This window comes from Anneissia japonica, unplaced genomic scaffold (genome assembly GCF_011630105.1).
Source record: "Anneissia japonica isolate Jap-2015-1 unplaced genomic scaffold, ASM1163010v1 scaffold287743_len2803612_cov181, whole genome shotgun sequence".
In the NCBI taxonomy this organism is placed as follows: Eukaryota; Metazoa; Echinodermata; class Crinoidea; order Comatulida; family Comatulidae; genus Anneissia; species Anneissia japonica.
The window spans coordinates 768,715-781,066 of record NW_022733259.1 but is presented as its reverse complement, the minus strand read 5'-3'; the positions used below and the strand labels follow the sequence as shown (position 1 = coordinate 781,066).

The 12,352-nt window shown below is 35.6% G+C and overlaps 2 protein-coding genes across 2 annotated transcripts; both read left to right on the top strand.

Annotated features, from left to right (window-relative positions):
- The first annotated feature begins 236 nt into the window (after positions 1–236).
- On the top strand, positions 237–2,893 carry LOC117116070 (TNF receptor-associated factor 3-like). The gene is made up of 4 exons (XM_033260012.1): positions 237–410; positions 1,187–1,419; positions 1,581–1,834; positions 2,179–2,893. The coding sequence occupies exons 1-4, from the start codon at positions 352–354 to the stop codon at positions 2,398–2,400; spliced, it is 768 nt and encodes a 255-aa protein (XP_033115903.1). The 5' UTR covers positions 237–351; the 3' UTR covers positions 2,401–2,893.
- Positions 2,894–4,823: 1,930 nt separating this feature from the next.
- LOC117116069 (RNA-binding protein pno1-like) lies at positions 4,824–11,055 on the top strand. The gene is made up of 7 exons (XM_033260011.1): positions 4,824–5,186; positions 6,127–6,276; positions 7,083–7,166; positions 7,711–7,771; positions 8,577–8,765; positions 9,787–9,877; positions 10,624–11,055. The coding sequence occupies exons 1-6, from the start codon at positions 4,851–4,853 to the stop codon at positions 9,852–9,854; spliced, it is 888 nt and encodes a 295-aa protein (XP_033115902.1). The 5' UTR covers positions 4,824–4,850; the 3' UTR covers positions 9,855–9,877; positions 10,624–11,055.
- Positions 11,056–12,352: the final 1,297 nt, after the last annotated feature.

The following is a 12,352-nucleotide window of genomic DNA, read 5'->3' as shown; positions in this document are numbered from 1 at the left end:
GTGTATAAGAGACAGTATATATATATATTATATATATACCGAATATATATATATATATATATATTTATATATATAATAATAAATGCGTTTTATTTCTATGTTGCAGTAAATGATTTGTTGTGATGTTAAAGCGCTATGTAATAAGCGCTCAATAAATAAATAACAATTTTGATTTGTGATTTAAAAAAAAAACATTTTCCACCTTAATGTCTGTCTCTTATACACATCTAGATGTGTATAAGAGACAGTTCTAGAAGTGACCATGGATATTGGCCTGTCTTTGCAGACGATCTTTTTGTTTACTATCTACACGCAGATCTTCGTTGCACAGCGTGTGGTAATGGGCTCGCTATGGCAATGATGTTACCTTGTGGTTGTCGGTATTGTTTTGTTTGTATTCCTGGCAATAGGTAAGTAAGCATTTTAGTGGTCAAAACGTAGCGACGGTCGTTTTCGCATAGAGTGCGGCAGTGAAACATACGAGTTCGCCGCTCGGGGATAAGAAATATTACAATGAAGCCAGTGAATGAAGAAAAATCGATGATTTCACTTCACGTTTGACAACGTACTATTATGTCTACATTAGCATGGCTAAAGATGGGCACACACTGCACCCGATGGTCGTCGTCGCAATGGACCTTTCCACTAAGCTCCGCCCCTTGGATTTTGTTGCTGAGGTCCCACAAGACGGCAGTGTTAAAACATACGCGAACACGTGCGTTTGTGGGACAACATGTGTGTTTGTAAGACGCGCGCGTATTCCTAACGCTGTTCTGATTAGTCAGTTGTTAAGTATGATTGACACTCCGGAAAGTTCTATTGGCAAAGTTGAACCAGGTTCGACATTCCCAACAATTGTCGGCGACTGTGGCCGATAGGGTGAGCGATGCTATTGAAACTGAGTTTAACGCGACGACGAGGGGCACGCAACGGTTCATTTGGATCGCCGACTCGGCAAACAACATCGCGTCGTCAAGCTCACGAAGAGCGCTGATGGATTCGTCAGTCTTACGACCGTCGGGGCGCAGTGTGCCCAGATTTATACCGTTTGGTAGAAAAAGCCGTTTTGATAACTTTGGAGGAGCCAACGAGTTCAAAGGTTTAAACAATTCAAGTTAATTTACAACAAAATTTTGTCTACTTGGATCTGTCAAAATGTAACTTTTCATGATAATCCTCTACACAGGGGTGGTGTTCGTGTTTGTTTGGGTTGTGGCAGAGAGTCTGTCAACTCAGGTCTGCCAGATCATCATGCTCGAAGGATGATGCAAGAGCAAGTCATCAGATGCATAAACTATAAAAGGGGCTGCACTGCGCAGTTCATGGTTACACATTTGACGCAGCATCTGAGAAAAGAGTGCAATTTAAATTCCAGTCTTTATTACCAAAAAGATGTCAGTGATATTTCACAAGATCATGGTAAGTTAAACTCGAGTTTTACTTGAGGTTTTTTTTCTTATTAGGCATGTAGACCTAAGTTATTTTATGCGTCACAAAGCATCCCAAGATATTGTGCGGTTGACTTAACTTAAATCTGTTCGTTAAACCTGCTGTACATTACTTTTATATGTTCTTTTCAGATACACCATCCGATAATGGTATTTTGGAGTGGAACGTTGAAAACGTATCAGAGGCTAGGACGATTGCCTGCGTAAACAAAGGAACAGGCTACCAGGACAGCCCTTCATTTTACAGCTCAAAAAACGGTTATCTTATGGGCGCCCGCCTTTACCTCAATGGAGATGGCATGGGATGGAACTCGCATGTATCCATTTTTATGTACATTAAGAGGGGAAAGAATGATGACAGCTTGGAATGGCCATTCGATCTTTATGTGAGAACTCCTACTTTCTAGTTTCACAAACACAACGCAGGAATGATATAGGAGTCGACCTACCTTATTATATATTGTATAGGCCTAAGTAAATAAGATTAACACACCCAGGACAAAAGCAGTGTCCGGAGACGGAATGTTGATGTAGGCCTATATTATATAGGCCTATACCTTGTTACCACCTTGTCTACCTTTTCATCTGCCAGTTGGCAGGTCCATGGCAGTCATCTTCTTCTAAGGTACTAGATCTAAAAACCTCAATACATAACCAGTTACACAGATTATAAGTTGAATTTCTGTATTGAAACACAATGTCTTATTTTGAAAACATTCTGGTTTTTCAGACAACTTTCGAAATATTGGATCAAGAAGCACGACGAGAGAATATAACTGATGGTTTTCCGGCATCTCCCACGTCGAACAGTTTTTATAAGCCAAAGAAGGATAGAACTAAAAACATTCCGACTGGATGTCCATTGTTTGCTCCAAAGGAAATCTTGGATAATCCAAAATATGTGAAAAATAATACTCTCATGATTCGGGTTATTGTAGGCCCAAAACAGTAAGACAACATAACATAACACAAAAAAGTTTCATCCAGGCTATCAAAACCAGGTTTGTCTGCAGTCAAGTTGAAATATGTTAATTCTTGTTGGAGGGCTGATGGGAAAATATTAGAACGGTTTAAATACTTGTATGTCATGAATGATGTTGGTTGGAGTATTTGTCATAGATTTAGACTTTTATCTTCATTTATAGGACTAACTCAATAACATTTTTAACTATACTTAAATACGAACGCCGACAAATTCATAAAAACTTTGGCTTATGAGCTTGAAACAGTATTTAGATTTAATTAATAGTAAAATTCATTTTACATTGAAATACATTAGCAAGGTCCGCTCATAAATGAATAACATAATAACAACATAACAATATCTGGTAATAAGCTATTACCACCACCCCGGTATTCCTTAGTCAATGTTTTGGGGTTTGAAATTTAATATTTCGATTGTACAGTAGGCCTATGGCTTAAACTATTACAGTACTAACGAAAAATGTCAACTTCATTTTCTTTTGTGGGAAAATAATGGGGGAAAGGAACCTTTTGTGTAATTGGATTCACAAGAATAATCATTCTTCGACGAACATTGCATTTAGATTTATATTATTATTATTATTATTATTATTATTATTATTATTATTATTATTATTATTATTATTTATTATTATTAATATTATTATTATTATTATTATTATTATTATTATTATTATTATTTATTATTAATATTATTATTATTATTAATTATTATTATTATTGTTTTTTTTATTGTTACCGTATTATTATTATTATTATTTGTATTATTATTATTATTATTTTTTCTTTTTTTGATGGAAATGAAAATTACCATACTGTACAACAACGCTTTATTACTGTCGCCATTTTTTTCACTTTAGAAAACGATTAACATGTAAGGCCGGCACTCACTGCGCCCGACGGTCGCCGGCCGACGCGATTCACGAAGAGCGCACCACTATGGCACGCGCGGAATGGATCGTTATTAATGACGATCCGTTCGGACTTGCCAGCGACAATCAGCAGACGGCGTCGCGTCGTCTAGCACTCACGGGGAGCGGAGTAAGATTCGTCGTGCGACGGTCGTGAGACCGTAAGAGAAGCAACGCAGATAAAAGTACCTTGCTTAAGGAGGCTTAAAAAAGCGTTAGTGGCTGCAAGTTTTGGAGAAGTGCAATTTTCAATGTTATAATATACTATTTTAAAATATAATATACTATTTTAAAATTCCTTAATGAATATTAATATAAATACTTGTAAATAATAATAATTATGAATAGACCTAAATTCTTATATTTCTTTGCACCCTCCACACATTTCCAGGTCTCAAGGGTGGTCTCGGTATCACTAGCAAGTGGACTTGGATTTACAGTAAGGCTTACAATTTTATTATTATGTATTATATAGCAACACAGAATTCTATTAATCCACCGTCTACGCAAAACTATTCGGAATACCGAATATATATATATATATATATATTTATATATATAATAATAAATGCGTTTTATTTCTATGTTGCAGTAAATGATTTGTTGTGATGTTAAAGCGCTATGTAATAAGCGCTCAATAAATAAATAACAATTTTGATTTGTGATTTAAAAAAAAAACATTTTCCACCTTAATGTCATTGTTTGAGTTTGTGGAAAGTCAATATTTGAATCTCGTCTTGTTTCTTTAGTTGATTATTTATTCTTTAGTTAATATTAATCGAAATTATTGTAATTTTGTTTTTGGTAGTCTTTTTAATAGGCTACTGTATCTTCTGTTGGTCATTTCTAACTTTAAGTGAATTGCTATAAATGTACTATAATATTGTTTTGGCGAGAGTGCCGCTGATAAAATGAGCGTCTGTTCATTAAATAGGCTATTTGTTTTCCCCCACCCACTTATCGGAGCCTCATTGATGACCATGTCGAAGCAGCACGCGGTGGACGGACGGAGGACGAACGAAGACGAGCGACATGGTAGGTCTGAATTCTAATACCCCATTCAGACTAGCATCGAATTGCGATCGGTTGTAGCAATTGCGACACCCAATCGCACCCAATCGCAAAGTAAAATCGTGTCTGAAAGCTCACCAATAGTAGTCGATATGTAATCGATATCACAATTGTTACCCGTTGTGATTGGGTGCTACAATCTTTATTACTCCCGATTACCACGGAATCCGATCGCACCGAATCACAACGAATTCCACAGGCACTGTTTGGCTGAGGTCAGTCAACATGGGCCTAGCCACCGGAGGCCTAGGCCCTAGAATGTAAAATTAGTTTATGTTGGTCTGAATGCGTTCGTTGATTGCGATCGGGAGTAATCAGTTTTGGATTACCCCCGATTACATCGCAACCGATCGCAACAGAGTGTAGGCCCTAGTCTGAATAGGGTATAACACTTTAGGTGGCGCTACACAATCTTAGCATACTGCATGGCTGCAGCATGTTCTGCATTTCGCCATCGCGAGTGGATTGTACGACATCAAAAAGTAGCATAGGAGGGCTACATATCATACTTTATTTAAATATTTATGTCGATCTATTGCTAGTTATGTCAGATATACAAAATAATGACTTTGTTGAAGTCAAATCAAAGAAAAGCAGAAAGCGAAGATTAGACGAAAAGAGTCAAAGCATGGACTCGATGGACGATAATGCTGAGCCCACGTCAACAACAGAGTCTACTGAACAGCCGCAACTTCCTATGGATACGGCGGCAAGAAGTGAGACTGTCCCATCTAGGCCCAAATTCCCAGCCCTAAGAGGTGAAAAATTACTGGTATGTTAACATATAGTATTCTTGCCATATTGATTCTCGTTGATGATCAATAGTTTGACTCAGTACTTCATACCGTATATTCTCACGCATAAAGTGATCCGCGTATGAATGATGAGCTTGAGAATTTTGTATGTATTGTTGGGCATAGCCTTAGGCCTATAGGCTAGGCCTAGGCCCTATATATACCATAAAGGCCTACAGTAGGCCTAGGCCCTAGAGATAAGACGAACCCGCTGTTTCATTTTTCACCGGCGGAATTTCTTGATATGCATCTAGTTGGCTAAAAACGGAGCCGAATAAATGTACTGTACCGCTAATCTTCCATATTATGGGCTTTTGAATGTTCAACAAAATCTTATTTCCCGTATTTAAAATTATGTTCATTCATACGAACTGTTAGCTTCATATTCAGTAGTTAATTCATAAGTTCATGTTCATCGCACATAAGGCCCAACAAAAACAAAAAAAAAATTAATAGTTTATCACCCTCGTGGGCATGCCTTTTCTATGGTACTGATATAAAATTAAAAAATTTTTTTTTTTTTAAATTATTAAAAAAAAAAATTTTTTATTTAATAGTTAGAAGATATTGTTTGTACTTAATAACGTTTTACTTAGAATGCACCAGCAAACAGCCCGAGGGTGATGTTTGACTTCGCCAAAAAAAAAAAAAAAAAGTTTCCCTCCCTCACTTTTCCAGCCTAGATAACAATATTTTTTATAGGCCTAAGATGAAAATAATTCTAAAATAAAACAAAATTGGACAGTACGTTTTGTGAGTATAAGACGACCCCCTGTTTTTCGATCATGATTTGCTATTTTAAGCCTCGTATTATATTCGAGAATCTACGGTACACCAATACCTGGGAAAAATACTTTGTAAAACAACATCTGTGTGAATGTTCACTGATAAATATGTAACTTTTTATTTATGTTCTAGGAAGGCAGTAATGAGGTGCGAAAGTTGCCGGTGCCATCCAACAGATACAGCCCCTTAAAGGAAAACTGGATGAAAATATTCACACCTGTAGTTGAACACTTAAAATTACAAATTAGGTTTAATTTAAAAACTAGACAAGTTGAATTGAAGGTATGTTGTCAAGTAATTAATAATAGTAATAATAATAATAATAATAATAGTAAAACCGTATGCATATAACACCTAATGGATCACAGATCCCTCTAAGCGCTTTAACATAAGTCTTAAACTATGGTGGAAAACTATACCCCGCCGGACACCAACCCAGTATTTCTGAGTCTAGGTTTCAGGGCCCTGATTACAAGGTAGGACAAGTTGCAGTAATTTAATAATTATTTGGTTATGGAAATATATATAAATATAATATATTTATATTTACAGTATATATATAAATATAATATAAAATAAAAACACTGGGTAGCACTTTATAAGAAAATTATTTAATACACAAGCCTGCTGGCTTCATCAGGCGTAGTATTTTCCTCTGGGAATGTTATATACTCTACAAAAATTATAATTACTGTATAGAGTAAACATCAGAATTATAATGGATATAGTTAAGATTACAATTACAGTCGAACCCCCCTCCTTCGGGATACCCCTAATAATGGGACATTCTTTTTACCGTAAAACTAGAGAACGTAAATCTGTTAACACTACCGCTAACCCCTTATTCAGGGGACACCCCTATTAAGAGATGCTCATTTTGGTCCTGAATAGTGCTTCTACAACTGTATAATGAACATACAGTAAACATCACAGAGTAAACATTATAATTATAAGGAATATACAGTAAACATTACTATTATATTGGATAATGTATACAGAACATTATAATTATAATAAAATACAGTAAATATATAATGTACTCCACAAAATTAACATAACATTTGTTGGCACTGATTAATCATTTTCAGGCTTCTAAAGAAACAACAGAAGTTGGAGCATTACAGAAAGGTGCAGATTTTGTAAAAGCTTTTATTTTAGGATTTGAAGTTGAAGTAAGTGAAAACTTGGCTTTCATTCTGAGTGTGTGTTGATTGTAATTTTTCTGTTGAGCGTGTGAAGTAAATTTTAATTAGTAAAAATCCTCTTCTATAAAGCTTAGCCCACACTATCAAATTATATGGAACAAAAAACTGTGATATGCCCGTATTTGGGTGTAATATGAGATACCATAATGGTCACAACACAAATTTATCACATAAAATTGGTAGGGAGCTCTCGATTTGCACGTTGAGGTCGTAGGTCATCAGTGACCATCCAACGTTCACTGCACAACATAGAATCGGGTCAGATTATGTCCTAGAATTTCCAGCTGACAATGAGAACTCAATGTTCTCGCATGCGCATATGACTTCTTAGTGATATTATTATATTCTAGGTCCGAACATTGTCGTGCTTCCTAATGTGGATTCTGAGTCTACTTAAACAAAAGTTTCAGTTTCATAATATCTGGTTAACCTGTATTTCTAAAAATTTTTTTTGTTTGTTTTGTGACTAATTTATTCTATAATGTGTATTCATGTTATCTTGTCTTATCAGGATGCATTAGCATTATTGAGATTAGACGAACTCTTTCTGGAAACATTTGAAGTTACAGATGGTGAGATTTCTATACAGTATTTTTACAAACATTATAAGAGAAATTTACCAAATTATTATAATAATTTTACTGTTTTAGTATACATAACACTCCATGCCTGAGTATTCAAAGCACAGTAGTGAAAAAATTGTTTGAGATACAATTTCTGAAGTTATAAATCATGTACGTGCATTTGACACATATGCTCACAACTCGGGAGAGGATTTAGAATTGGTTGAGGGGGTTTATTTTATTTTATTTTTTTAAAACATATTTATACAGGATACAATATCTGACAAGATGTACTGTAACAGTCTGTTTTTAAAATGGTACTGTTTAAATTAATACAATTGAGAAAATAATTAATTTAAAAAATGAAAAAAGCTTTAATCTATAACATAGAATACATTGAATTTTGTTGGCTAAAGAGGCCATAGCTCTTCCCCACCCCTCACCCATAAATTTTGCTAGCCATGTCCTTATCACTAAAATAATAACTTAGTAAAGGCCTAAATCAAAACTCTTTAAGGCCTTGGGCAATAATATTTATCAAACAGTGCTGCTCCTAATATTTTGACCTGTATTTAAACTCAATTGTTTTTATACGATTTAAAGTAAAAAGGTCATTACAGGCTCCCCTTAATGACAAATTTGTACCTCAACACCCTTATTACTTTAATAATATAATTTTTAATAAATGATGATATGCTATTTATTGTAAAATTGATGTACAGTATAATTTACCATTCTATATGACTGGTTTTTTTCCTGGAGAACTGCTATCCTTTCTATCTTTATGCATAACATATTTCCTTTTTTCTTGTAGTGAAACCTTTAAAGGGAGATCATTTATCAAGAGCTATAGGCAGGATAGCTGGAAAAGGTGGCAAAACAAAGTTCACCATTGAGAATGTGACAAAGACAAGAATTGTTTTAGCGGGAACCAAGATCAATATTTTAGGATCATTTCAAAATATTAAAATTGCAAGAACGGCAATATGTAACCTTATTCTCGGTGAGTTTTTTAGACAGTGCCTTATAGTCGTGCACTCCTTGTGTCCTACGACTGTTGCACGACAAATCAAACCCAACTTCCTGTGAGCGTTAGACAACGTGATGCTGTCTGCTGATTTTCAGTGGCAGCATGAATGGCTGGTCGTAGAAAACGAATGATCCGTTTGCATGCTTCATAGAATCGTGTCAGCCGACGACTGTCAGACGCAGGAGTGCCTGGCTTAACATGTATATTCTGTTTAGACATGCAAAGTGCCTGTTGAATACTTGAATTATTTGTTTCTTTGCGAGACAGCAGCGTAGCTCAGTCGGCTAAACTAGCGGTAGACAATCCAATCCAATCAGAACATTTGTAAAGTGCCTTTCTTTGCAGATACTGTGTGTGCTGAACCATGGAAATCCATTGTAAATAATAATAATATTAATAATATGTAGGTTTTTATGTAGCGCTCTATACAACTAAGTCTCATAGTGCTTTTCCAGATTATTACCACAGTCATTGGAACGGTGCCTATGGGGAAATTCCATAGTTTGCTGCATGAAACATATCGGCGCATTTTACACTCAAACCTCCTTAGGTACCCGCTCCTGGGTGGAGAGAAGCAATGCAGATAAAGTGTCTTGCTCAAGGACACAAGTGAAATGCACAGTGTGGGATTGAAACCCCGACCTCAAGGTTGGGAAACCAAACTGTTCCCACTGCGCAACAACTTTCACATGGCAGTGGTTCAATTCCATTTGCTGCTCACCATGTGTTTCTGCCGGAAGGCTGAAATGCGAGCGTTAGAAAAAGTGCACCGTCTTTCAGAAGAGAAAGGTTTTAGCTGATGATCCTGTGTGCAGTATAGCCCATGTGCATGCTAAAGGAGGCAGTACAATAAATAAAGAGTAAGGGATCGTCTCCCGGTGTACTGCCTAATCAACACCAGAAAGATCTTACTGGAAGTAAGTCTTTGGTCTTTCATGAATTATCCTTGGTATTCATACTGCATAAATCCAATCATTTATTTTCTTTTTTGTAGGGAGCCCTCCTTCTAAAGTTTATGGCAACATGCGAGCAGTGGCCAGTCGATCAGCTGAAAGGTTCTGAAGTTTGCTATAAAGTATTAAAAGGTCAGCAAATTAATCATGTTTTTTCTTTTTGAACCAGGAGTGGATTTAAAGGGGGTTCTAATACCCTATTCAGATAAAAAAAACTCTCTTGCGATCGGTTGCGATGTAATCAGTGGTAATCCAAAACTGATTACTCCCGATCGCAATCAACGAACGCATTCAGACCAACATAAACAAATTTTACATTCTAGGGCCTAGGCCTCTGGTGTCTAGGCCTATGTTGCCTGACCTCAGCCAAACAGTGCCTGTGGAATTCGTTGTGATCAGATTCTGTGGTAATCGGGAGTAATAAAGATTGTAGCACCCAATCAATTGCGATATCGATTACATATCGCCTACTATTGGTGAGCTTTCACACACGATTTTACTTTGCGATTGGGTGCGATTGGGTGTCGCAATTGCTACTAGCATGGCATTGCTAGTCTGAATGGGGTATAAGCAGGTTTATTCCTCTTCTAAATTGTTATGACTGTAGTAATAACCTAATAAGTTAACCTAAAACTTTTATATAAGACTGTTACTTATCAAACATGTTATGAGGAGGCCACACTCTCATGGTTATGGTTAAGTGGCATTTATTTGAGTATATACATATTTATTTTAAACCAAAAAAAAAAGGGGGAATTTATTCAAACAAATACAGTAATTTGTATTTTAAATGTTGCCTATTGTATTGAATATTTTGAGATGGAAAAGTAGTTATTTCAGTTGATGTTTAATTTTTATATTTTATATAATTTTTTTAGGAATTCAAGAACTTAAAATTGGTTGAACGACTTGGATTTCAGACTACTCAGAGGGTTTGTAGACTATGTCCGACTGGCTCTTTGTTGCAAGAACATTACATAGGTGGTCATTTTGCAGTTCACCATTATAGTCATGCTACTTTATGGTCAGTGGATGCATTAGCCTGGATGACACAAAAGAAGAACTTTATAGTTTACATTACTAGGCCTAATATAAATACTGTATATAAATTAGGCCCCATATAAAATGAACATATTTTATATTTACTTGAGTCAAATTTGCAGTGTATCAAGAGAATAAATTTCAGACTATTGAGTAACTATATATTTACGATTGAAACTTGGACAGGGAACAATATTTTATATATAAAATATTGAGTTTTAACGATTTACCTTTGAAGAAATAAGATTAAAATAGTAATCCAAACAGTATAGATTGTTTTTGTCAGTGATGTGTACCAGTATGTTCAAGCAAGATTGCCTTTGTCAATGATGTGTGTGTTCAAACAAGAAGCTGATGACATTGCAAACAATATAAATGTATGTATGTACAGTATTGTACGGAAGCCTGTTAGTGTCCACAGTGAATAAAAATTTCAAATCAGTTAACTGGCGGCCGCCAGATAATTAAGTGGCGGCCGCCACTTATTTATGGGTACCCAGGTTGCGGTATAAATTTTTATTCACTGTTGACACTAACAGGCTTCTGTAGTATTGAGTTTGAACATGATTATTATTATTTATTCAGGCATAGAAATACAATACAATACATTACAAAGAACCTAACAAAACAGTAGCTGCCTGAAGACAAAAAAGCAGCATAAACCACTGTCATCAAATAGGCGTATACCTACCAACTAATTGAAATGATTTTCAGAAAAAAAATGTTTTCAAAATATAGAAATTGAAATGGGGCAGGGGTGATAATCTATTTTTATTTTATGAGGATGCTACATGCCACATCGCCACAAATCGTTGATCCTTACAAACCACAAATAGATGAAAAATGCTACATGCTACAAGGCGGTTGCTTATTCGCCATTTGTTGACAAGTGGAAAACCTAATTATTGTAGAGATAATTGTAACCCTAAGAAAGTTGCTCCAAACTTATGGCAGAGGAGAATATGAGAGATTCCTTGAATGTAAAAACAGAGAGTATTTGAGGGCTGATTGCAAAAGAAGATAACAAATTTTATTTATTTAAGGCAACTTTTAAGCTTTTATGTGAAATTTTATGCGACACAAATATGTGATACAGTATGTCCATATTTGGCTGTAATATGACATCATGATGTCAATATATGGGCACATCACACAAATTTGTCACAAAGCCTCAAGTCCTGTCCATTCTATCAAATTTTGTTTGACAAAAACATGTGACATGCCTAAATATGGTCATGATGACATCACATCATGACCATATATAGGCACATCATGACTATATATGGGCATACAACAGTTTTTTTGTCACATAAAATTTAATAGCGTAGACAAAGCTTTAGAACATATTGGAGAAGCAAAGCAAATCTTTTAAGCCCTGTCCAGACTTCCAAAATTTATTTGACAAAAACATGCGACACGCCCCCTATATTTTGTTATGATGACATCACATCATGACCATACTGTGTATAGAGTTTTTCGTCAAAGAAAATTTAATAATCTAGATAGCAGGGGCAGATCCAGAGATGTCCGAAGCAGGGGGTTGGTGGCCGAAAGTGGGGCTAATCG